At 34.9% G+C, this 24,781-nt stretch overlaps 4 protein-coding genes across 12 annotated transcripts in view; 2 read left to right on the plus strand and 2 right to left on the minus strand.

The window, feature by feature from the left end:
- LOC112055434 (zinc finger protein 271-like) overlaps window positions 1-7,934 on the minus strand; it is a 74,929-nt gene extending 66,995 nt beyond the window's left edge. For 3 of the 5 annotated variants that reach the window (XM_052890196.1, XM_052890199.1, XM_052890195.1), the window contains exons 1-2: window positions 7,561-7,774; window positions 7,103-7,277 (exon numbers count right to left, since the gene is read on the minus strand). In XM_052890196.1, coding sequence (XP_052746156.1) covers window positions 7,103-7,277; window positions 7,561-7,640 — 255 coding nt within the window. In that variant the 5' untranslated portion in view covers window positions 7,641-7,774. Of the gene's footprint in view, window positions 1-332; window positions 5,046-5,700; window positions 5,801-5,872; window positions 6,296-7,102; window positions 7,278-7,560 lie in introns of those variants that run through there. The other 2 variants (XM_052890198.1, XM_052890197.1) reach the window with 2 other exon arrangements.
- The window catches only part of LOC112055441 (uncharacterized), a 58,916-nt gene that overhangs the window by 22,685 nt on the left and 11,450 nt on the right, over window positions 1-24,781 (plus strand). The window contains exons 2-6 of the mRNA XM_024095559.2: window positions 18,989-19,477; window positions 20,918-21,098; window positions 21,223-21,315; window positions 22,007-22,141; window positions 22,647-23,549. Coding sequence (XP_023951327.1) covers window positions 19,410-19,477; window positions 20,918-21,098; window positions 21,223-21,315; window positions 22,007-22,141; window positions 22,647-23,549 — 1,380 coding nt within the window. The 5' untranslated portion in view covers window positions 18,989-19,409. The remainder of the gene's footprint in view (window positions 1-18,988; window positions 19,478-20,917; window positions 21,099-21,222; window positions 21,316-22,006; window positions 22,142-22,646; window positions 23,550-24,781) is intronic.
- LOC128199676 (uncharacterized) lies at window positions 8,162-15,266 on the plus strand. Of its 5 annotated transcripts, XM_052890204.1 has the most exons (6): window positions 8,162-8,458; window positions 9,820-9,950; window positions 10,586-10,702; window positions 12,164-13,147; window positions 13,322-13,577; window positions 14,006-15,266. In XM_052890204.1, the coding sequence occupies exons 4-6, from the start codon at window positions 12,953-12,955 to the stop codon at window positions 15,247-15,249; spliced, it is 1,695 nt and encodes a 564-aa protein (XP_052746164.1). In that variant the 5' UTR covers window positions 8,162-8,458; window positions 9,820-9,950; window positions 10,586-10,702; window positions 12,164-12,952; the 3' UTR covers window positions 15,250-15,266. The 5 variants fall into 5 exon arrangements, with proteins under 5 accessions (XP_052746164.1, XP_052746167.1, XP_052746165.1 ...); XM_052890207.1 differs by lacking the exon at window positions 10,586-10,702; XM_052890205.1 differs by lacking the exon at window positions 9,820-9,950.
- Window positions 15,416-17,658, minus strand: LOC128199677 (uncharacterized). Its single transcript, XM_052890209.1, has 2 exons — window positions 17,420-17,658; window positions 15,416-17,281 (listed from the first exon to the last, which is right to left on the minus strand). Exons 1-2 carry the CDS (start codon window positions 17,545-17,547, stop codon window positions 16,123-16,125), a joined length of 1,287 nt encoding a protein of 428 aa, XP_052746169.1. The 5' UTR covers window positions 17,548-17,658; the 3' UTR covers window positions 15,416-16,122.

Here is a 24,781-nt window from a genome sequence, read left to right on the forward strand (position 1 = left end):
ATATTTACATATAAATTTACAATAGGGACTAAACACAGACATTAACAAACACTCAACATTTAAAGGACGTGGGAATTTAGGAGGAAGAACATCATATAGGGGGTGGAGAAGTTTAGGGCAAGAGAAGAGGATATGGGAAACTGAGCCTTCGTCCAAACCACATTCGCACAGAGAGTGATCTCTCACTCTAATTTTGTTTAAGTGGACAGGTGTACAGGCATGACCAAGTCTTAGACGGGATATTGTGGAGGTAACCCATCTGTCAGCATACCTATGGAGAAAGAACCAAGGTCGCTTAGGTAAGTCTGGTTGGATTGAGGCATAAAATTTACCTTTAAATGTTTTTGAATGGTTCCAAAGTGTTTGCCAAGATTTGTCTAAATGATTTTTTGCTAAGGTACTAAGGTCATGTGAATAATTTTTAAAATGTTCCAATGAGCCAAGTTGTACAGCTGCCTTAGCACAAGAGTCCGCAGATTCATTACCAGAAATACCGGAGTGGCTGGGTATCCATGCTAGAAATATAGACAAACCAAATTGATGACACGAGAACAAAGCTTCCCTAATCTGTAGTATAATAGGAAATTTTGACTTACTCCTAAAAGGATTTTCCCTAATGGAATATAAGCAGCTAAGGGAGTCAGTAAAAATAACAGTTTGTCTTATGTTATGGGATTTGATTATGTTATGGGATGATTTTTTATATACTGGCTTTACGGTTATGAGTTCTAGTATTTAGGAGTACAAAGATGCGTGTAGAGCAGTGTTACCAATGTCTATTGTCCAAATTTCCTGGATATCAAAGTGAAATTCCACAGATTCGGGAAGAAAATCCTTAAATCCTTATTCCGCGTAATTTTTAATTTCCCGACAGTAAAACTTTTCAAACTCAAACTCAAAATTCAATTATTTGAAATAGGCTTAGTTTACAAGCTCTTTCGAAACGTCAGGTAATATTAAACTTATGTTATTGGTGATAATAATTATTCGAAATCTTAAAATTAAAATTACGAGGGCGCCTTGGTCCGAGAAGAGCCCACAACAAACTCAGCCAGGTTTATCTTTTTTTTAGTTTATCTCAATTTAACGATAGGTATAAAAGTAGCCTGTCATGTAATACATTTCATTTCCAAGCAATTTTGTCGTTTACGTAATCATTAAAACTATAATACGACTTTTCTATGAGCTTACATTTAATAAAAACTTTGAAATTATTGAGAGACATGCCAGTGGTTTGTGGCAGTTTAATATAAAAACGTATGCAATTGCTCTTGTAAGAATTATTAATTTTTTGTAACCTAGTGTGGTGTGCAACAATTTTATTTTATTTGTAACATTAATATTACAATCACACAGTGTAATGCCTACCCTAGTTTGAGGCCTTGCACACGCCACTGCAAGACTTTAGGGCGGCTTGTGACAGGAGCGTGTTAGCAGAAAATAGCTATAATGTTAAATATATCATATCATAATATCAATTGACAAATAAATAAGTAAATGTCAGGATAACTAAATTCAACTACTATTATAAATGCGAAAGTTTGTATGGCTGTTTGTTTGGATGTTTAACGCCGCTACTACTGAAGCGATTTGGCTAAAATTTGGAATAGAAATAGGTTTAGTCTGGATTAACACATATGCTATTTTTTTATCCCAAAAAATCTATGGTTTCCCGAGATTGGCGAAAACTGATGATTGTGATGATATGAAGGTTTGTTACTCTTTCACGCCTCTACTACTGTACCGAATTAGCTGATATTTGGTATTGAGATATATTATAGCATGGAGTAACATATAGTCTTCTTTTTCATTTCAAAAAATCCATGGTTCCCGAGGGATTTGTGAAAAACTAAATTCCACGCGGACGAAGTCGCAGGCGTCCGCTAGTTCACTACTAATAACGAGTAAAACTGTAACTAGAAAGTGCATATTATTGTCTCAATAATAAATCACTATTATTACTACTCATTTGATGATGATGGATGAGCGTGAGAGCCCAGTGGATATGAGGACCTCTGCCTCCGATTCTGGAGGGTGTGGGTTCGAATCCGGTCCGTGGCATGCACCTCCAACTTTTCAGTTGTGTGCATTTTAAGAAATTAAATATCACGTGTCTCAAACGGTGAAGGAAAACATCGTGAGGAAACCTGCGTACATGAGAATTTTCTTAATTCTCTGTGTGTATGAAGTCTGACAATCCGCATTGGGCCAGCGTGGTGGACTATTAGCCTTACCCCTCTCATTCTGAGAGGAGACTTTAGGACCTTACTACTTATTTCAACTGACTACTTGGGTTAAACATTACTTATTAGAGGGTATTTCATAAATTAAAATTAAAATGATCTTTATTTATCCATTGTTATACTTTCTTTTACTGAGCCCGTTCATAACTTACTAACTGCTGAGAAAGAAAGGCAAGAAAACTCAGCTGTTATGCAACATACATATGATGACAATAATCATCTCCAACACTATCTAATATATAAAATTCTCGTGTCGCGGTGTTCGACATTGAACTCCTCCGAAACGGCTCGACCGATTTTGATGAAATTTTTTGTGCATATTTAGTAGGTCTCAGAATCGGCCAACATCTATTTTTCAAACCCCTAAATGTTAAGGGTAGTCCACCCCTAAATTTTTTTTTTTATTTTTTAGGCAAAATTTTTTGTTTTTATTTTTTTATGACACAGCATACAAAATACATACAACCCTAAATTTTCACCCCTCTACGATCAACCCTTATATTTTATTTGTTAATTAAAAACTATACATACAAATGATTTGTAACTAAAACGTAGTCAATTTGAGCTTTATTGTTATTGTATAAAGTTCATATTAATAATAATTAGAAAACGGGGTAGGGGTAGGGTAGGGGTAGGGGTAGGGTAGGGTAGGGGTAGGGGTAGGGGTAGGGTAGGGGTAGGGTAGGGGTAGGGTTGGGTAGGAGTAGGGTAGGGGTAGGGGTAGGGTAGGGGTAGGGTAGAGGTAGGGTAGGGGTAGGGTAGGGGTAGGGTAGCGGTAGTTGAAAGTTTACATCGAGTTTCACGCGGACGAAGTCGCGGGCATCCGCTAGTTTATATATAAATAACTCAACGGTGAAGCTGGACTCTTCACCGAGGGGTGGTGGTTCAATCCCCGCCCAGTTGGTGTATTGTCGTACCCACTCCTAGCACAGTCTCTGTCGACTAGTTGGAGGGGAATGGGAATATTGGTCATATAATAAAAGATATGGCAAATATTCTTTAAAAAAAATTATACATAGTATTAAATGAAGACTAATCAACACATTAATGTGGAATAATAATCAAAACACCAATCACCACCACCATCACCATTGGACCAATCTGGAAGTACTTTTAAACTCTGTTTAAAGTACTTCCAGATTGGTCCCATTTCATTTTCATGAATATCGGTTTAGTGTTAAAATCAAAATAACTGAAATAGATCTTTGAAGTCAGTTCCATTTTTTTTGTTAAAAAAATTATGACATACATTGTTTTATACAACATCAGTAACATTCACAGCATTGCTTCTCTCTCACGATAAAGGTTTTTCACCAGTGTGGGTTCTTTTATGTCTTTTTAAATCACTTTTGTTTGCAGTTTTATAACTGCATGTCTCACAAGAATAAGGCTTCTCACCAGTGTGGGTTCTTGTATGCCGTTTTAAATCCTGGTCCCGTGCAAATTTACAATCGCATATCTCACAACAGTAAGGCTTCTCACCGGTGTGTTTTATTTTATGTGTTAATAAATTAGATTGGTTTCCAGTTTTATAATTGCACATTTCACAAGAGTAAGGCCTCGGACCAGTGTGGGTTCTTTTATGCCTTTCTAAATCACGTTTCCGTAGACATTTATACTTGCATATATCACAAGAATAAGGTTTTTCACCAGTATGAGTTTTCATGTGACATATTAGTTGACCTTTTTCTGCAGTTTTATAATTGCACATATCACAAGAATAAGGTTTATCACCAGCGTGGTTTCTTTTGTGTATTAATAAACAACTTTTCCATGGAGTTTTGTAATTGCATATCTCACAGGCATAAGGCTTTTCACCAGTGTGGGATCTTTTATGTTCAATTAAGTAACTTTTCTGCGCAGTTTTAAAGTTGCATGTGTCACAAGAATAAGGCTTTTCACCAGTGTGGGATCTTTTATGTTTAATTAAGTAACTTTTCTGCGCAGTTTTAAAGTTGCATGTGTCACAAGAATAAGGCTTTTCACCAGTGTGGGATCTTTTATGTTCAATTAAGTAACTTTTCTGCGCAGTTTTAAAGTTGCATGTGTCACAAGAATAAGGCTTTTCACCAGTGTGGGATCTTTTATGTTTAATTAAGTAACTTTTCTGCGCAGTTTTAAAGTTGCATGTGTCACAAGAATAAGGTTTCTCACCAGTGTGGGTTCTTTCATGCCTTTTTAAATCACATTCCCGTGCAAATTTATAATCGCATGTCTCACAACAATAAAGCATTTCGCCAGTGTGGGTTCTCTTGTGTGTTAATAAATTACTTTTATCTGCAGTTGTATAACTGCATGTCTCACAGGCATAAGGCTTCTCGCCAGTGTGGATTTTTCTATGCCGTTTTAATTCCTGGTCCCGTGCAAATTTACAATTGCAAATCTCACAACAGTAAGGTTTCTCACCAGTGTGTTTTCTTTTATGTGTTAATAAATTATATTTGTTTGCAGTTCTATAATTGCACGTTTCACAAGAGTAAGGCTTTGCACCAGTGTGAGTTCTTTTATGCCTTTTTAAATCACATTCCCGTGCAAATTTACAATTGCATATCTCACAACAGTAAGGCTTCTCACCGGTGTGTTTTCTTTTATGTGTTAATAAATGACATTTGTTTCCAGTTTTATAATTGCATGTGTCACAAGAGTAAGGCTTAGCACTTGTTTTGGTGTTGCTTTGAGACAACTGGCTGTCTTCGCCAATGTTAGTCTCAAGAATTTGTTCACTTTTCCAGGTCGCAGCTGCTTCTCCAGTTGCCTGCACTTTGTTGTTGTTTGCTGCACGTCTCGCAGACAGTGGGGCAACTGAAACAAAACACTCTTTTTGTTAAGAATAGGCTAGTTAATATTATTTTGAAATGGTCTTAATTAGTTAATTATCATTCTACTAGACGGAAAAAAAAATCATAATTGTTGAGACATGATTACATAAAAATTTTAGTTTTTAATAAGTTTTTTACTATACGAGGCCTGTCGACCATAACAGTCTATATTTCAACTGTTTCATGACGTCACTATAATAAATCCCATACAAATGGAGCATGTGTCAAAAATACTAGTTAACAATTAGTTCCATGTTTAGTACATCAAGTGTGTTAGTGACGTCACAAAATGGACGACAACGTTTTTGACGTTTGAAAAATTTGAAAAATACGTGATATTTAAATTAAGTGTTATAAGAAATCCTTAACTTTTATTAATTGTTATCAATATATTTCAGACCCTTATTCCATGACGAAATTAATACTGTTCATACTGTTTAATACTGTTTAATGTAATTTGATATGAATCCACTACCATATTGTTGGTGTATAAACCAATAATCAATGTTGACGACACTTTAGTATACATATTATGAGATTATTTAGGATATATATGTTAATTATAGACAATATTTGTTAAATACTCTATTAGTTACCTAGATTAAGTTCAAACTTGTATCTTATATTATAATACATACATTTGAGTAAATTTGACTTGTTCTGCAGCACGAGTGAGTCACAGCTGCGGCTCACAGCTGCACGAAGCTCGCACACTTGTGATGCATCACATGCGCCGTTCTGTCAAATACAAAACTCATTCACAACATGTCTGTCCATCCACAGAGGAAATGAAGTGGGCTCAAGTCTCACCTGGAGATGCATGATCATATGTTCCTTGTATGCATCTTCTTGCACAAAGTCTTCATAACATAATGTGCACCCAAAGACGGTACTTTCACTCTTTATTGAAACCTCTATTTCAACCATGTGTTCTGCTGTTGCAGGAAAAGCACCTTCTTCCTCTGCTGGCCGTGGTTCCAACTTTATGCTCATGTCAGAGTATTCATCTTCAGCTGCAGGAAAACCATCTTCTTCATCCACTAGCCCTGGTTCCAACTTTATGCTCATGCCAGAGTATTTATCTTCAGATACACAGTCATAGTTGGAATTGTCTCTCTGATTGTCATCTTCATGTAGCAATTCCGAGTTATTAGCATTTGACATGCAGTCAGAATTGTCTTCACGCTTCAGCACAAGTGTTGCAACATCTCCTACTACATTTTCTAATTTGATCTGAAACAAGTGCAGTTTACTTTCCTTGGGAACTTCATTAATGGATGGTAAGAAGTTCATCATCATCATCATCATCATCGTCCCCTTAAAGGAGAGGATTTGAAGCTTAGACAACGGAGCAGCTTAAACTTTAACAAATAGACTACAAGCTCATGAACCAACTACTCATCTGTACCGCTCAGAAATGACAGCATAGTGCTCAGAATTATTTTCTGATATAGTAACAGCCATTTAAGCGTTATCCATGTTTGTTCATTTCACAGGTAATTTTTGTTCAAGGGCTTGTAGCCTAAAAGAGGAGACACAAGTGTATGTAATACAAATTTCCAAATTTATATTTACATTTAAAAAGTATGAAAGCTTTTAAAATGATGCTACGATTCAGGTTGTGTTTGATGCATTTATTATGGGACCTCTTGTATACTACTGATTCCTTGACTACGGATAGCACTAAAGTCACAATAGCTGAAGTAACATTGTGACCGCCCAGAATATATGACCTCTGCCTCCGATTCCGGAGGGCGTAGGTTAGAATCTGGTCCGGCCATGTATTACTAAGTTGGTGGTGGTGAAGGATGGTGAAGGAAAAACAATGTGAGGAAACCTGCATACCTGAGAATTATATTAATTCTCTGTGTCTGTAGTCTGCAAATCTACATTGGGCCAGTGTGGTGGATGAGGCTTAACCTCTTTCATTGTGGGAGGTGACTCATGCTCTGCATTGAGTCAAATATGGGTTGATGATGATGATGGATAGATAATGCATTAGTAGTCTTATCCCTTCCAAAAAACATTCAATAAACTGACCTGCACTGTTGAAGGTATGGCATCAGATTGTATCTGCCTTACACAACTCTTTGTTGTATAAAAGTCTTCATCTATAAAATGCTGTGAGCAGACCACAGCAGGGTCGGGCAGGTGATGGTCTTGTATGCCGAGGGCTCTGAGCCAAACAGCACGGAGATTTTCATCACTGGGTAGCCTGGATATACACAACCAAATAATATAATTAATATTCATATTATTGATCTTGGGCATGACTTCCTCGATTTTTGTAATGCTGTGGCGTCCAAGATTTGTCTCTTATAAGACTGAATTTTTGTAGAAATGACATGTAACTATTTAAAAATAAAAAGAAACATTGTTGTATGGTTTACTTGTGTGGTATAAACATAACCAAACAACCTGTAGGAATATAGCTTTGTGATATGGTTTGAGGTTTTATATTGAAATGAAATGAGGAGTACAAAAATACTTTGACTCACTTGTGAAAGGTGATTCCTGTTCCCTCAGATGTTGACGCATTGTCTGAAGTATTTACACAGAACGGCACGCAGCACTGCATTTTCGGTGTTGTTTCAGTTATAAATTAGAGATGGCCTCCAACAATACTGCTCTTACAATTCAGCAGCAGCTATGAACAGCTATGAACAGATATTAAATAGTTATAGTGACAATGGTAAAACTTTACTCTCGCAGATGATGATTCGGCCCTTCAGTATGGCGATGTTCAGATAATTCGGCCCGGCTACGCTTTCACTTATTATGATACATGAACACCTTATTAAATTCTAAAATCTAAATCTAATTAAATAAAATAAAAATTGGAATTCAATTGAATTGTACATAAAATTAACACCCGTCGTCACCCGCACGCCAGTGTGCCTTCGGCCAAAAGATTCGTCAATTTAACGGATTCTCCATCCTTTACGCACACATTGTGGTGTTTATGGAAAATGCCTTTTCCATCCCTTTTTAATTATCCGATCATTTTCGGAACCGAAGCCAGTCTATGCTCTGTTGTGATTGGCTGAACCTTTTTATTAAAGTTTTATTTTTGCCTTGTAAAAAAACATGGCTGCAATTATAGTGAAATGTAAATATGTTCCTTGAGTGAAACTGTGAAACCAGTGGAACTACAGGAAACTACAAATCAATTTATCAAGGATTTTATTTCTATTTATTTATTTTCTGTATATTATTGTATAGTATTGTTAATAAAGAGTTATAGTTTGATTTGTGCTCGGTTAATTTCAGTGTTCGATAGTAAAAGTGCAAAAGTGTTTTTGTTTTTCGTTCAAAATGAAGCGCTGTTGCGTGCCTAAGTGTAAAACAGCTATTAATTTACGTGCTGTACCATATACTGATGTTACTAGATGGAAGGTATGGTTGATCAATTGCCTGTTTTTGCGTAAATATTCCTGTTTACCTTGCTATGTTATTAATCATAGGTTAAGGTTAACTAAGTCTGCGATACTTACTTTGAATTTGGAAATTAGTGATTTAAACCAAAACGCTGTTCGAGCACCTACAAATTCCAAGTTCCTAGAGGTATCTTTCATCGGGCCTAATAAATACGAATAAACGATAGTTGACCATGTAACTACTACTTCACAAACAAACAAATAGCCTGAAATGCAGACTAACGCATTAAATGTCAATATTAACGAACAATCAATTATATTTCTACAAATAGTGTCTGTCTAGGCTCACAATCCCAGTCCGAATATTTACAGAGTTCAATTTTACCTGATCCCCTGCCTTCTGCTTCACAGAATCCCTTTGTGCATGTTAGGTCTCATTTTAGACACAAGCCTCATAGAAAGTCTGACATAATTCCTAGAGTTCGATCAGCTAAGTTTGAAACTCCTAGGAAGCAAAAGTTACGTCAGAATATTAGAACATTAAAACAAATGTTGCGCAATGAGACTTACAAATGCTAACAATTATAGTCAAAACTTTGTGCTAGTAAGGACAATATTTTATTTCAAATTATCCTTTGTTAACTCAGTTTGGGAAATTATTAGTGGATTCACAGTTAAGATTATCTGATTCTAATCTCCTAGATAAACTAATGATGAGAAAATCTTTGCACTTACATTATTTAAGTTGAGCCTTAATTTTTACAAATTCTTACAGAAATATTTAATATTCCTATCCAAATCAACTACAAACTCTCTATTAACTAAAATACCTGTGAGACCAGGTATTAATGAATTTATTTTCCAGCATTTGGCTGATTGTGCTAAGAACACACAGACTATGGGTTTGCAGTGTATATTGTTGTTTGATGAAATGGCTGTCAACAAAAATTTATTTTTTAATATTCATTCTGGGGTTATTGAGGGTTTTGAAGACCTAGGAACATAGGTGGTGAACGAGCAAATAATGTTGCAGATAAAGTTTTAGTTTTTATGTTACGTGGCTTATTTCCATCTTGGAAAATACCTTTAGCTTATTATTTTCTCTGTGATGGAATAAAGACTTTAAATTTAAAAAGAATTCTTAGAGAAATAATTGAGGCAATATTTAAATCTGGATTTATTTTAAGAGCTACGATCTGTGATTAAGGTTCTGCAAATGTAGCTGCAATAAATTCATTAATAACTGATACACACAGAGAATGCCTTCATAATAGTAATGAAGACACTGAAAATATATTTTATTATATGATTAATAACAACAAGGTATATCATATTCATGATGTTCCTCATTTGTTAAAATGCTTCCGTAATAATTTTCAGAAGAAGGACTTGATCATTGGAAATGGGCTTTCATTGAACGGGCTTATACTACTGATGGTGCAGGAGGACGTGCCAGAACCATAGATTTAAACGATAAACATATAAACCCAAGTTCCTACGATAAGATGAAGGTAATTATGCATTACATTATATTAGGAAATGCTTTCTGAGGGAAGGGAGTGTAACAACTTCAGCTTCCCTACTCCAGACTGAGAATTAATATGAACTGTAGATTATAACTCCATACCATTTTTCGGGGTTTATGGGGGTGACAAGCGCAATATAAGAGTTACAAATGAAGTGTAACTCTCTAGCCTCTGCACCTCAACTCCACTCTCACTTTCATGCGGTGGACCCCGTTACTTCAAGCAACTTTGTGGAAGACTAGGAGAAATCCCAGTGGGAAACGGAGTCGACAAACAGACGAGAGTACAGGAGGGATTACTGGCGCAAATATTTTGGTCCAATAAACTGGTGATCTTAAAGCGAGGGAAGAATCACGTAAGGCTTTATTAATTAACAAGAACAAGCCATATCATCACACGAATGTGTGTGTCTGTGTAAGTATGTTTGTACCTCCTTTACGCTGCGGCTTGCATACCGATTTGACTGAAATTTGGAACAGTTTACTCTGTATTAACACGGCTACTTTTATTGCGAAGAAAATCACAGTGGGATTTGTGTTGAGTAGCAAGCGTCTGTTAGTATATCATAATATCACATGGTGTTCCATATTTTGTTAAAATGCTTATCTAATATTTTTCAGAATACCTGGATCACTGGGCATCTGCGTGCTCAATATGCTTCCATCAATGTTAAGAATATGCTACTGTTGGTGTAGGAGGAGGGTGTCCGAGAACATAAAAAATTACTTAAGATGAAGGTAATTACGTATTGATTTAACTAATTAACTAACAGCCCACTACAGCACCAGACTTGTCTCCATGCAGGAGATAGATACGGATGTCAAATATTTAAATAAGGCTACACTAGAAGATTCGCTCTGATAATCCTTTTGACTAATTTTGTCATTTGTGGGGTGGGAATATTATGAGTGGTATATAATAGTATAATTTTTGTAACTAATATGTCTGAGAAATCTATAAATATAAAAGAAAGTCAGGTTTGTTACAACACTTATACCTCAAGAACAGCTGGACCGATTAGGCTAAAAATTGGTGGAGAGGAGCTTAGATCTAGGAGAAGAACATAGGATACTTATGGTAGAGGTAGAGTTGAGTAGAGTATGGTAGAGTAGGTGTTGGGTGGGAGTATGGTAGGGTAGCTGTTACTCTTTAACGCCGCAACTACTGAACCGATTTGGCTGAAATTTATAACGAAGATAGATATTACCCTGGATTAATTTAGGAATATCCCGGAAAATCTATGGTTCCCGCGGAATTTGTGAAAAACTGAACTTACCACGTGGACGAAGTCGCGGGCATCCGCTAGTTTAATATAATTTTGGTAAAAATTGTTTACGAATTTGACGAAGGTAAATCAAAAAATCATGATAATAAATTTTACTTTACAGGTCAAATATGCTTCAGATGTCTTCAGTTTTAGAGGTGTACACTGCCTTACTTTGGAAAATGAAGTCATATTATAAAGAACTTCGTTATAGAGTTCCATATGTCAACATGACTGCCTCTGTGGTCCAGTGGTTAGTCTATGTGTTCACAAGGTCCTGGGTTCAAATCCTGGGTAGAGCTAAATGAGATACTGAGTTTTTCCTTCTTTTAAGAAATTTTTAGTTATAATTATCAGCCGTGAGTTGGAAAGTTGGTGGCATTACACCCCATTAGTTCTAGTTCACAAACGCCATTTAGATTGAAACTTTTTCTCCTTCTCCTAGAACTATGATTGAGGTGTCATTTTTTCGGAAACACATTTGAAAAGCTTTTGAAAAAATTAAAGGGCTGCTTGCAAAAATTGCAAAAGTTATAAACAATTAACTAAAATATAAGGGGTTTGTTTTTTTAATATCAAAAACTATTTAAGATATTTCCAATTTGCCAAAAGATTCAAAAAGAAGAGGAAAATTGCTAACAAAAACTATAACCTTTAGAAGTCTGGCTTAATATTTATTGAACTAAATAACCTCTGGATCTACTGATTGACTTCCAAATTCTTTTACCATGTTATTTGTGAGTTTCATAGGCATATTTTTATCCTCCTATTCTCACCAAAACGGGAACTACGCGGGTGAAACCGGGGGGCGTCAGCTAGTTATGTATATAAATTCTGTAGGATTTTAAATAATTTTAACAGTTGTAAACTATTTCCAGGAGAAATACTTTATACTTATATACATAATACTAATTTACTTAATTTTACCTTACAGGTCAATTATTATGCTTCGGACGTCTTCAGTTACAGAGGTACACTGTACACTGCCTTTTACTTGGGAAAATGAAGTCATACGAAGATCTTAGTTATAGTGTTCCACAATTATGTTAACATAACTCTCTTACATACTTATAACATAAGCCTCTCTGGTTCAGTGGTTACCCTATGTGGTCACGAGGTCCGGGGTTATATAAGATACTGAGCTTTTCATCTAAGAAATTTTGACTTATAATTCTCAGTCCTTAGTTGGGAATTTAGTGGTGTTACACCCTGTGCCTCAGAGTGCATGTTAACTTGTCCCGGACAAGGCCACGTCCCGTAAATAATGGATAAAACGCAAATGGTAGATACGCCACCTAATTCTACAATTCTACGTTTTATACTAATTTACTACCCTCTATAAGTGTACAAGTTTTTAAAATAATGGTTTTTTCGATTCAAAATTAGATTTCATCATTTTTTACCGGACAATGTGTTTTAAATCGGGTCCTAATGAAAGAAAAATAATAGGCATGATGACTGATTTTGAAAAACAATCCTAAAATGTTCGGAAGAGTCTACTATTTACGAAAAATATAATATTTCGGTATATAATAAAGGTTTATGTTGGAAAAAATACATTTTAAATTTAAATTCTCTGATTCCCGCTAAAACGCTAGTCTGTTTAATGGCGGCTGCTTGTGACGTTGCTAGTTCGTAAAGACAATAACAGCTGATTTATTGCTCTTGTTAGTTGTATGACTTTAAGTTTGTTTACGTTTGAATTTTTAATTTTTTCATTACAATGATGAATCCATATGTATATCGTTGGTGTGCGGTTCCTCAATGTACTAATACATCTATAAAAACTCCAAAAAAGCTTTTTATTCAAGTTCCAAGGAAGGAAAATATAAGAAATACGTGGTTAAAACTTGCAAGGCGAGATTCAGCAAATATAGCTCCTAGCTCCGTTCTATATTTCTGCGAAGACCATTTTGATGTAAGTATTATTGCATAATACTTATATAACCACGTCTTTTAATTTTAATTCGACTTGCTTAGTTTCAATGATTATTGTAAGGTTAAGAATATTGGTGATAGAGGATGTTATTATACCTCATAGATTAGAAAATAATACAATGCACCGTTTAATCACACTAAACATCTTTTGCAGTTACCAAATGATATGGAAAACTATATAAAGTATTGTGTGATGGGTGCAGCTGCACGAGTTCGTATGAAACCAGGATGCATTCCTAAGAAGTATGAGTGTCAACCAGATAGAAGAAAACGTACTTCCAACATAACTGAACGATCGTACGTTATTAAAAAACAACGAAGGATGCTAATTCAAGAGTGTGAAAAGGATTTGACTCAGGCTACATCTACACAACAGTTAGAAACCATTGACATTTCATCGGAAAGTTCAGGTATCTTCTATTATGAAAAAAAGAAAAATTGGTTTAATTATCCTCCTTCATTGGTTAGCTTATGTGGCTTCGGAATACAAAACCCTGGATATGGCTAAGTAATAGTGGTAGTTATTGAATTTAACATTGTCATCCCATCCCATCATTGTCATAACATGCCCCGTGGTGGGTGTTTAAGCTCCACTGCCTTCCTCCTATAAAAAAAAATGCCTGGCCCTGTAGGGTACTATTAAAATAGGCTGAAAATGATGACTCAACCTGCTAACCCACATTAGAGTAGAGTGGTAGGTATTAGCTCCATATCCACATATAATTTGATTCATGTTAGATAATTACATGTTATTTCCTGGTAGAGTAATTATGATTGGCTTATAGGGACAATTTTTTTTTGTAGAATGATATTTTAAAACACATTACTTTTTTTCTAGTTTTGCACACAATCGAAGATGAAGTGCCAACAACCTATCCGGAATCAGCTGACAAATCTGTACAAGTGATTATGAGACGCAAATTTAGAAGCAAAGCTGTCCAGACAGAGGTTATGTCCATAAACCAGTTTACATCACCAATAAAACCTGAGCACAAATCTGTTTCTACATCCCCATTTAAAATTGTTCATTGTCCAACCCATACTATTAAACCAGGAATATCAAACTTATGTAAAACATCAAAATTTACTATAGAAGAACAATCTGACATTAGGGATTCGTTATATACACCAACTCAAGAAGAAATATCTCCTTCCATGCAGTTTCTTCCAATACAGTCTTCAGATTGCAGTGAAGTTATTGAAGAAGAAAAAAAAGAAGAGGCTTCAAATATCATAAAATACACTGTGATGAAAATTATGAAAAATCCACGATCTTACATGGGTCTCCCCAAAAACTGTTTATATTTGATCGAGTTAATTGCTACAGACACACAAATTCCAGTTAATCATGTACTGCTTTGCTTAAAAAAAATTAGATTAAATAGTCCATTCAGAGAATTAGCTGATGATTTTTCTATTTCAACCACCTATGCAAGCAAAGTATTTTTTAAAAGTATTCCGATGATAAATAGCGTAATGAGGCCATTCATTGTTAAGTTGGACAGTGTATTAACAAAGCGTACTCTGCCTATGGCCTTTAGACATAAATTTCATAAAACTAGTTGTATAATAGATTGCTTAGAAATTGAAATTCAAAAGCCTTCTAAAGCAGTTAATCAAGCATTATCATGGTCAGATTATAAAAAAGCCAACACCATTAAATATTTAGTGTCTTGTACACCAAATGGACTGGTAAATTATGTATCACCAGGCTATGGAGGTAGAGTAACTGATACATGCTTGGTGGAGTCATGTGATTTTATAAAACATTTAGAACCTGGCATGTCTGTTATGGCGGATAGAGGATTCAAACATGTAGAGCAATATCTATATCAACACAAGGTGCAACTTGTAAGACCTCCAAGTGTTGTAACTGGTAAGAAACTATCCAAAAGTGAGGTGAAAGAAACCAAGCAGATTGCTAGTTTAAGGATACATGTTGAAAGGGTGATTAGACGCTTACGAGAGTTTCATATGTTAAAGCCTCATGCATGTCTTAATCCAAATTTTGTGAAAATCCTTGATGAGATTATCCAAATTGCATGTGCTTTGATAAATTTACAGGATTCCTTAATTAAATAAAAGTACAATTATTATTATTTTGTGTTTTATTTTTAAAGTAATAAGGAAGGTTATTTTAAATTTTTAAATAAAGATATAACCAGACAAATATACATAAAGAAACAAATATGATAAATCAAAATTATGTTAAAATTAAAACTATGCTTGAATATCTAAAATATATCAAGTAGAACATTAGTCAGACTTCTTAATCTTATTATTAATATATCCTTAGAACGGAAAACTTTCAGCAATAGAAATGGCAAGGGGACGGGAAAATTAATTTTGGTATTATGAAAAATGGGACCTTGGAGCAGAACATAAGCTAATTTTTATACCTAAAATAAAAAGAGAATGGGGTGGAATAGGGGTTGAAGGAAGGTTTGTATGGAAAGTCGATATTGATAGTGATAATAGAATTGAAAAATAAATTGATTTATATATTTTCTTAATATATAAAAGTGAAAGGTGAAATAATGAAATCTTGAAAATAGGTTGATGTACAAAGCTGAAATTCGGCAGGGAGGTAGTTAACAGTTAGTAGGTGTCCACTAATAACAGATATTGCTAGGGCTGGATTAAAGTGGTCTAAGGGACGAAGTCACAGGCATCCACTAGTGAAGGAATACACTAACTTTTTTTGTATTATACGAGTAAGAAAATGGACTTTAACAATGGTTACATTGAGTAAAGTTTATTTAGCACTATAGCACTGTAGCTATGTTCTACACTAGTTGTAGTAACTTAAGATTACTCTATGTAATATCTATTAAAAACCATTTTCTTTTACAAAAATTTGGCTATTGAAAAGAGTTACTGCTACCAGTATTGTGGTCACCATGCCTCACTATAGTATTGTAGTTTTTTTTTTATTTTTAGGTAATAAATCAGTACTTACAAAGTAGTTTGGTATAACACTGGATATACATTTTGTTTCCACAAATTAACTAAAATATTTATAATATCACGTGTATATATATCATCATAAATTACACGTATAATTTCAACTTTTTTATTTGTGCTATAGTCCTTGTCTGCAACACAAAAATAACCACTTTGTAGCCCAGTCAAATGCATTTGTATTTGCATTTGTGTATTATACTTTTCAACTGGCTTGCCATTCTTAACATAATTCATATAAGTTTTTGCACTTGTTGGGCATTTTATTTCAATTATGCTATCTTCACATATCCCATCTGGTGTACCTGCTATCATAGGATATTGTTTTGAAAGCATGAGCCCACACTTTTTTATATTTTTTCCTAAATGTATACCTACAGTTTTTCTTACATCGTCTTCTAATTTTCTGCCACGTTTCATGGCTAGTGTGTCTGGAATACTAGCTCCAATTATTTGTGCTATTAATGTACCATCAGTTTTTTTACACCGACTAAATTCAAATGCACGAGATGCTGTGATCCTTCCATATCTAAGTTCAAACCAAAGGCTGTTTTTGTGTTGTTCCCTTGTAGCCTTTTCTATATCCAATATAATGTCATTAGACAGAACTACATTTTTTAAAAATATATCACAAGATTGTTCATTATATTTCAACACCAGCTGGTGCATAGATACACTTTGAAGGCTATCACAAATGTAACTTGATTGATACTTCAGTAGTTCACAGTCTTTAAGTTTATTTTTCTTCCCTATTTCTAAAAATTTATTGTAGACACTATTTTTGCTTGTTAATGTAGGTACACCATTTGCCAATTCTTTTGCTGTCATGTATTTCAGGCTCGATCCAACACTGGACAGTTTAGACTTCTTCCAATAACATGTTACAGAAGTACATGCTGGCTCTTCACTCCTTCTATGTATCCACATTAGGAATGCTATTGAGTGTTTGCAGCCTCCTTGAGAAGCGATACAGTCGTGACACTGTACAGAGACGACAACTTCTTCTTCTTCATCTATTACTAGTGTTACTGCATACAGCTTAGCGTGAACCCTATGTTCAGGGCAAATTTTACACTTTACTGTGCACATTTTCCCATCACGTTTCAGCTGTACATAACTCACGGCGTCGTCGCCATATGATGGTCTTGAAGACCTATAATAGAAGTAAAAATGTAATTAGTAAGTACCAAGCCAATGGTATTTCCATAACATAACCTTAAAATAAACTCAAAACGAAACTGTAATTTAATGTAAATTTGAGTAGGTTTTAGTTATTTAAGACATTACTTACATGGAGGTTTTTATATTTCGAAATTCAGCCGAAATATAGTCCTGGTTTGCTGCAAAATATGCTCCCAACATCAATAAGTCAACTCTTGGCAAATTTGAGCTATTTGCCTTGAAAAATCCTTGTTCCATAGTTTGCTAACGTTTATTTTTGTACTAGGTACACAAAAGAGAAACACTAGATGGACAGGAATTAGAATTATTGAAAATAAACAGAGTAATTGTTTAGCAAAGCGAGTTAATACGAATATTTACTGTAAGAAAAATGACGTTTACGAGCCAGCGACGTCATGGACTCTGATTGGCGTTTGGAATAAAATGGCAACCTGCTATGTTTTTAATATTTTATTTCTTAAAAATAAATGTAATCATAATTGTAATTTAAAATAAATTCTGTTTTTTACTTATTATAAATCTTAAAGAATCATATAAAATCGCGATCGTAGTGATTTTTAGTTACAGTCATCATGCCTATTATTACACAAAAAATAGTCAAATTAGTTATAGATAATAAGGTGGTGTATCTATCATATTAGTCTGATTTACATGTGCTCTTTAGTATAAAAAAAAAGTTCTCCATCTCCTATAAAAATGGTTGAGGTGTCATTCGATTCGGAATTGAATATACATAGTTTTTGAAAAATTTGAAGGCCGGCTCACTAAAATTGCAAAAGTTATAAATAATTCACTAAAAATGAAAAAGGGGTTCAAGCATTTTTATAGGAGACAGAACTTTTTTTTACTAAAGAGCAGTGACCACATTCCATCCAGTTTAAATGCGTTATATCCATTAATTACGCCACATCTGTCATATATTTTGTGAAGTAGTCATATAATTTTGTAACTGTACAATTTGGTATTTTACTGCATGGAAATGTTTACATTTTTATTAAAGAAATAAATAAAAGATTTTGCCTTTTTTTTATCATACAAAAGAAAAAGTCTAGTAACAATATAAATAATCGAGATAAACGAAACCGGCATATCAGAAGACCGGTAACATTTTGCGGTTATATGGGATAACCACAAATAGTACGGCATAACCTACTTTCACAAATCAATTTAACTACGGAATAAACCTACGACCCCTTCCAACCATTTTCAAATTACTACAAGCATTTCCGTTTCCGCCGTGTAGGCACATTCTACATATACATAGAATAGAAAGAGAGGGCAAAGGGATTTTTAATGAAGATTTGCCTTGTATGAGAGAGATAAAGGATAAATTTATGAATGAAATTTGTGGTTATATGATTTTAAAATTATGAATGAAATTCAAATTTCTCAAATGTGCTAAGCAGTTTCTATGAAGTAAGCTGTCTGTATCTTTTTAGCCGTTTGTGGTCACCCGTGACGTGACCACAGATGACAGAACACGCCGTTTGGCAGGTCCATAGATTATTAGATACGGCAGGTCTTAATAATCTGTGGCGCTACCAATGCTCATCAATCACTTTATCGTCTGTGTCAATCACAGACGATTATACTCTTTGCAGACGACCATAGATTAATCAGACGACAAGACTTTCTAGTCTATAGTGATCTGTGGACAAGACAAATAAAATAAAGGCAGCAATCGGCAATTAGCATTAATATTTTTAATTTATTTTAAAATTTGATTAATTACTTTAAATTTAATGTAGTATTATTATAGTAAAATATCTGATAGTGACATAATTAAAACAAAGTGTTAAATTTTACTTTTTGTTGAGTAGAAGAATTAGAAAGAAATTAAGATAAAATTACTATGAAATTCTAATCTTTTAGAACATTCATGCTCGAGATGAATAATTACGCCAGAAAGGTTTAATTAATGTTGAAAAAAGAATAAGTAAAAACAATTTGGGTATACCAATTTTAACTTCCTACAATCTATAATATATAATGCGCAGTGTGTGAAATATGAAGCAGTAGCTTTCTTTCTATTAAGAAAAAGTGCACATATATTAAGATAATTCTCTGTCTAAGTTTGGAATAAACTAAACACACACATAATGCAGTGCTGCGTGCCGTTCTGCGAAACTAGTTCTGCATCTGAGAGGAAGGGAATCACTTTTCACAGGTGAGTGCAAGTAATGATATGAGTGATATTGCCCCAAGAGCTGCCATCCATCCCAATCAACCAACCAGTGGTTGAGACCTGCAACTAAACTCCCAACCTTAAAGCTAACTTCATGCAGAGGAGTCCCAAAAACGTCCTTTACGACCGACAATGCTTCACAAATCAAATCACGAATCAACAAAACAAATCCCTGTAGCTCTGAAAGTAATCATCGCAGATACCCTGTTACTTTAACAAAACTGCTGTACTTGTAGCATATTCCTAATTTGTATACAATTTAAGAAACTGTCATCATCCCTATTAAAACCAACTGCTCGTCACAACACCATGAAATGAAAATAATGACAAGAAATAATGATGGTTGTACATATGTATACAGAGAAGAAAATTACACTTTGATCTTAGATTTGGATCCCAAGCCACTCCGGAATCCCTGGAAATGAGACTGCCGATTCATGTGCAAAAGCTGCCGTGATTACTGGCTCCCTTGAGTATTTTGAAAATTCTTCGCAAGACTTGACTGCCCTGGCTAAAACTTATCTGGATAGATCTTGGGAGTCCTTCTGGAATGAATCAAAATTGGTGAAAGGCAAACATTATTCATCTATCCAACCAAATATACCAAGACGTCCCTGGTTTTTCTTTCAAAAAATGACTGAACGTTGGGTTCTTACAACTATTTCTCGTTTGCGTCTTGGTCACTCATGTACACCTGTGCATCTAAACAAGCTCCGGATTAGGGATAACTCTATCTGTGAGTGTGGTTTGGATGAAGGCACTGTTACTCATCTCCTTTTTAACTGTCCCAGACTTCTTCATCCTCTCTATGACATTCTTCCCCCAAAAGTCCCTCGTCCTTTAAGTGTTAAATGTTTGTTAATGTTTGTGTTTAGTCCATATTGTAGATTTTTATGTAAATATGTAGAATGTAATAAGATTAAATTGTAATATATGTTTATACTATGTAAATTATTTTAAATATTTTGTTAACATTAATATATGTTATTTGTGTTGTTATAGGTTAGGAACTAACAAAAATATTATGTAATAGTAACTATCTAGTAGATTCTCAAAATTGAACTTGTCAGCTCTCACTGAACAATCTCCTTCGTGCCTTCTCCATCTACTCAACACTGGCGAGATAAACCGTGCCCAGTTGGCACAAATGAAAGCCATTAAGAAGAATTGAATTGAATTGAATGACAAGAAATAATGATGGTTGTACATATGTATACAGAGAAGAAAATTACACTTTGATCTTAGATAAAAAATTAAATATATATTTATATAAACACACAAATATACATACATAATACCTAAAATTACATATACAGGACGCTCAGGAGTATTTCCCATAACTTCAAGGTTCAAATAAAATCAAACCTTAGCTATAAAAGCAGTCTATCATTGCTTGTATTTTCTGTGGATGGTAATTTATAGGTTTCCCAGTGACACATGTCTCCGTGCAGCCTGGCACAGAGCCCTCGGCACACAAAACTTGCAACAGCCACTGCCAGATGCTGCTGTGGTCTGCTCACTGCATTTCTTGGATGACCACTTCTATGAAACAGCCGCTTGTGTAAGGCAGATTCACACTGATGCCATACCTTCGACAGTGCAGGTCAGTTTATTGAATGTTTTATTTGTGATAGTTAACATGGGAAGGGCTAAGACTGGCGAGTGCCTACAGCAGCACTACTAACATGCAATCAGTAATTTAGAAGTAACTTGTAGTATATTTACAGATGTGCATGATATGCCTGGACTCTGACAGCAAGCTGTTTCTAATGAGTAAACACAAGTTGGAGGAGGCATATCAACAGCTGATTGGAATGCCTGTAAGTAGAAAAATAAATAATATGTGTTATGTAAACCTGAATGATTTTTGGAGACAGTGACCAATCTCATGTTGAGATTAACCTTCTATTCATCATCATCATTATCCGATATATTACATCCACAGCTAGACAAGACGGAGGTCTGGGTCAATTGAGGTTTTCTTAATTGGTCCAGGTCTTGCTGGTGAGAGGTTTTGGCCGTGGCTAGTTACCACCCTACAGGCAAAGACATACTGCTACACAGTTTAGCATTCCAATACGATGTTGTGTAGAAACCGAAAGGGGTGTGGATTTCATCCAACTCCTAAAAAGTTAGCCCGCTTCCGTCTTAGATTGCATCATCACTTACTATCAGTTGAGATTGTAGTCAAGGGCTAACTTGTATCTCTATTCTCACTGTCATAGTCCAATGGGACAGCTTACCAACACCAGTGAAAGGATTGGGACAGGACTGTTAGCTCTACATGCTCTTGACTTGCCAACTTGCCAACCCTAGGTTGTTATTAAGATTTTTCTTGTAAGAAATATCCCTATAACATAGACTAATAACCTAATAGACCCCCGACACTCCAAACGTAACTTATCGTAGCGTAGCGATGCGTCAAGGGCTCCCATTTCGGGGCACATAAAATTTTTACAATCACAGTTTACATTTTAGTATGGCTTTGATTAAATTGTGCAATTGTTTCAGTTGTGTGTGGAAACAAACCTGCAGCACGCCGTGTGTGTGCTGTGTGCTCAGAGATTGAGTAACTTCAGCAGACTGAGGGACTTGAGCTTGAGAGCTCGCTCACTGATGATGGACTTGATACAGAAATATGGCCTAGTGAGTATATAACGTAGATCTTGTTACTGTGAACATATGTGCATAAAATATAGCCTATGACACTCACAAGTAAAGTGACTTTCTATTGGTGCAAGAATTGTAAAAATTGATTCAGTAGTTCCAGAGATACCCAATACAATAATATAAAATAATAAATAATTATAAAAGCTTTTTATACCCATTTAGGTAGTACTTATCAGTATCTAAGTAATCTATATATTAAATAATTAATTATGTTATGCACCAGTTAATAATGGGCCCCTTTGGGTATATGCCTCCTCCATCTTTTTCCATTTGTCCCTTTCTTTTGTCAGTTCCATCCAGTCATTAGTTTTTTTCCTAATAATTATACTGTATATAATTATACACCCTACAATACCACAAACTTTTCCTTTTTATATTATTTTAGTATATATATCGTGAGTTTGTATATTATATTCGATTCGAGCTCAGCAGTGAGCAGAATATGGGTTGATAATGATGATGACTGTGAAATTTGTTTCAGATCACAATGCAACACGTGAATGTGATAAAGCAAACTATGAAACATTTAAACTATAATTTAGTGTCGACAGCATCAGAGCCTGACCACTGTAACTTGTACATATATCAGTGTGACGAGCAAACGCCAGAAGATAATGTCAATAAAAATGTTCCTACAGATGTCAGTATAGGTACCTGGGACATACCAATATTTGATACTGTGGCAGTGAAACGTGAAATTGATCAAGACAATGTCAACGATGACATATATCAGTGTGAGGAAAAACTGCCACCAGATGATTCTGTTGATAGAAATGTTGCTACGGTTGTCAGAAAAGGAACTAGCAATACACCAATATTTGATACTGTCAAAGTGAAACGTGAATGTGATCAAGACAATGTCAACAATGATCTTGGAAATGACATATATCAGTGTGAGGAACAACTGCCACCAGATGATTCTGTCGATAAAAATGTTGCTACGGTTGTCAGAAAAGGACCTTGCAATATACCAATATTTGATACTGTCAAAGTGAAACGTGAAATTGATCAAGACAATATCAACAATGTAAATGACATATATCAGTGTGAGGAACGATTGCCACCGGACAATTCTGTCAATAGAAATGTTGATACATATGTCAAAAAAGGAACTTGGGATATACCAATATTTGATACTGTTGTAGTAAAACATGAAATTGATCAAGACAATATCAACAATAAAGACTCAGACATAACTATGGAAATGGATACATTTAATACGGATAAATGCAATGTTATTGATACAAGAGTATCATATTCTGTGCCCGAGCAAATGAGTGATACAAATATAAAGTGTGAAAGTGAAACGTTCACATGTGCACAGTGTTTTAAAGAATTTGATCAAGAGGATGAGTATTATGAACACTTGCGGATGAATGTTCAGGTTGGTACTGTTTTATCATTTTCAAAATTCATTTATTTCAATTAGAATTATAGCTTGGCAAAAAAGAGTAGAAATTAATAGAGACACCACTATCCCTAATACAGCAACACGGTTAAATGTAACCATAACAACTTAACCTTCAAAGCCAACAGAATAATCACGATAACACTTATTAGCTTCAAAAACCTGTATATGTTGGCGAGTGAGTTATTTCATCACTTAGCAAAATGTACTTTAATTATTGCGATAATATTAGAATCAAGTTTTCATGTAATTAAATAAAATAAATAAATAAAATAAAAATAGCCTTTATTCTCTGATTGCTGAATACATACAATATACTTAATACTATTATTTAATTTATATACTATAGCAATCAGGTTGTCCTTCGACATAGGCCTCCTCCAGACTTTTCCACTCTACTCCATCTCTGGCCTTTCCTCGCCATCCTTTCGGCAGGTCATCCTCCCATCTCTTATGTGGTCGCCCTTGCCTTCTTTTCCCATCTCTGGGGTACCACTGCATGACCTCTTTGGACCATTTTTCTTTCGGGGATCTCAGCACATGTCCCGTCCAGCGCCACTTCAGCCTTTTTATCTTTTTAGAAACATCTGTAACACCAGTGGCTTTCCGGATTTTCTTTAAACTCCACTTGTCCTTTAGCTTTATATGCAACATGCTCCTTTCCATCCCATGTTGGCATACCCTGAGCTTCTGTTGGTGGCTTTTTGTCATTCCCCAGGTTTGACATCCATAAGATAATATAGGGAGGATGCACATGTTAAATACTTTGCATTTGGTAGGCATTGGAGTGTCTTTGTTTTTCAGAATCTCTCTAAGAGACCAGTAGCGAGCCCAACTATTGTTCACTCTTCTTTGAAGTTCCTTGTCCATTATAATTTTTGGAGAAATTACTTGTCCTAAGTAGACATATTAATTCACATATTCTATTTCTTGTTTGCTTACTACTATGTTTTGTTTTTGTCTATTTGTCATGACCTTTGTTTTGGTAGTGTTCATAGTGAGACCTGCTTTTTGGCTTTCTGTTGCTAGTTCTTTTAGCATATCTTGTAGAGTCTCTGGATCCTCGGCGAACAGCACCAAGTCGTCCGCAAATCTTAGATGAGACAACCTGTATCCATTTATATTAATTCCAAACTCTTCCCAGTATAAGTTTCTGAATATTTCTTCTAAAACAGCTAAGAAGAGTTTCGGAGATAAAGGATCTCCTT

Source organism: Bicyclus anynana, chromosome 27 (genome assembly GCF_947172395.1).
Source record: "Bicyclus anynana chromosome 27, ilBicAnyn1.1, whole genome shotgun sequence".
Lineage (NCBI taxonomy): Eukaryota > Metazoa > Arthropoda > Insecta > Lepidoptera > Nymphalidae > Bicyclus > Bicyclus anynana.

Bases quoted from the DNA above. Each gene is read 5' to 3' on its own strand.
- LOC128199677 (XM_052890209.1), bottom strand. From the start codon at position 17,547: ATGGAACAAGGATTTTTCAAGGCAAATAGCTCAAATTTGCCAAGAGTT. The intron at 17,282-17,419 runs GTAAGTAATGTC...CTTCTATTATAG, and splicing joins CGAAATATAAAAACCTCCAT to GTCTTCAAGACCATCATATG.
- LOC128199676 (XM_052890204.1), top strand. From the start codon at position 12,953: ATGATGAATCCATATGTATATCGTTGGTGTGCGGTTCCTCAATGTACT. The intron at 13,148-13,321 runs GTAAGTATTATT...CATCTTTTGCAG, and splicing joins TCTGCGAAGACCATTTTGAT to TTACCAAATGATATGGAAAA. The intron at 13,578-14,005 runs GTATCTTCTATT...CTTTTTTTCTAG, and splicing joins CATTTCATCGGAAAGTTCAG to TTTTGCACACAATCGAAGAT.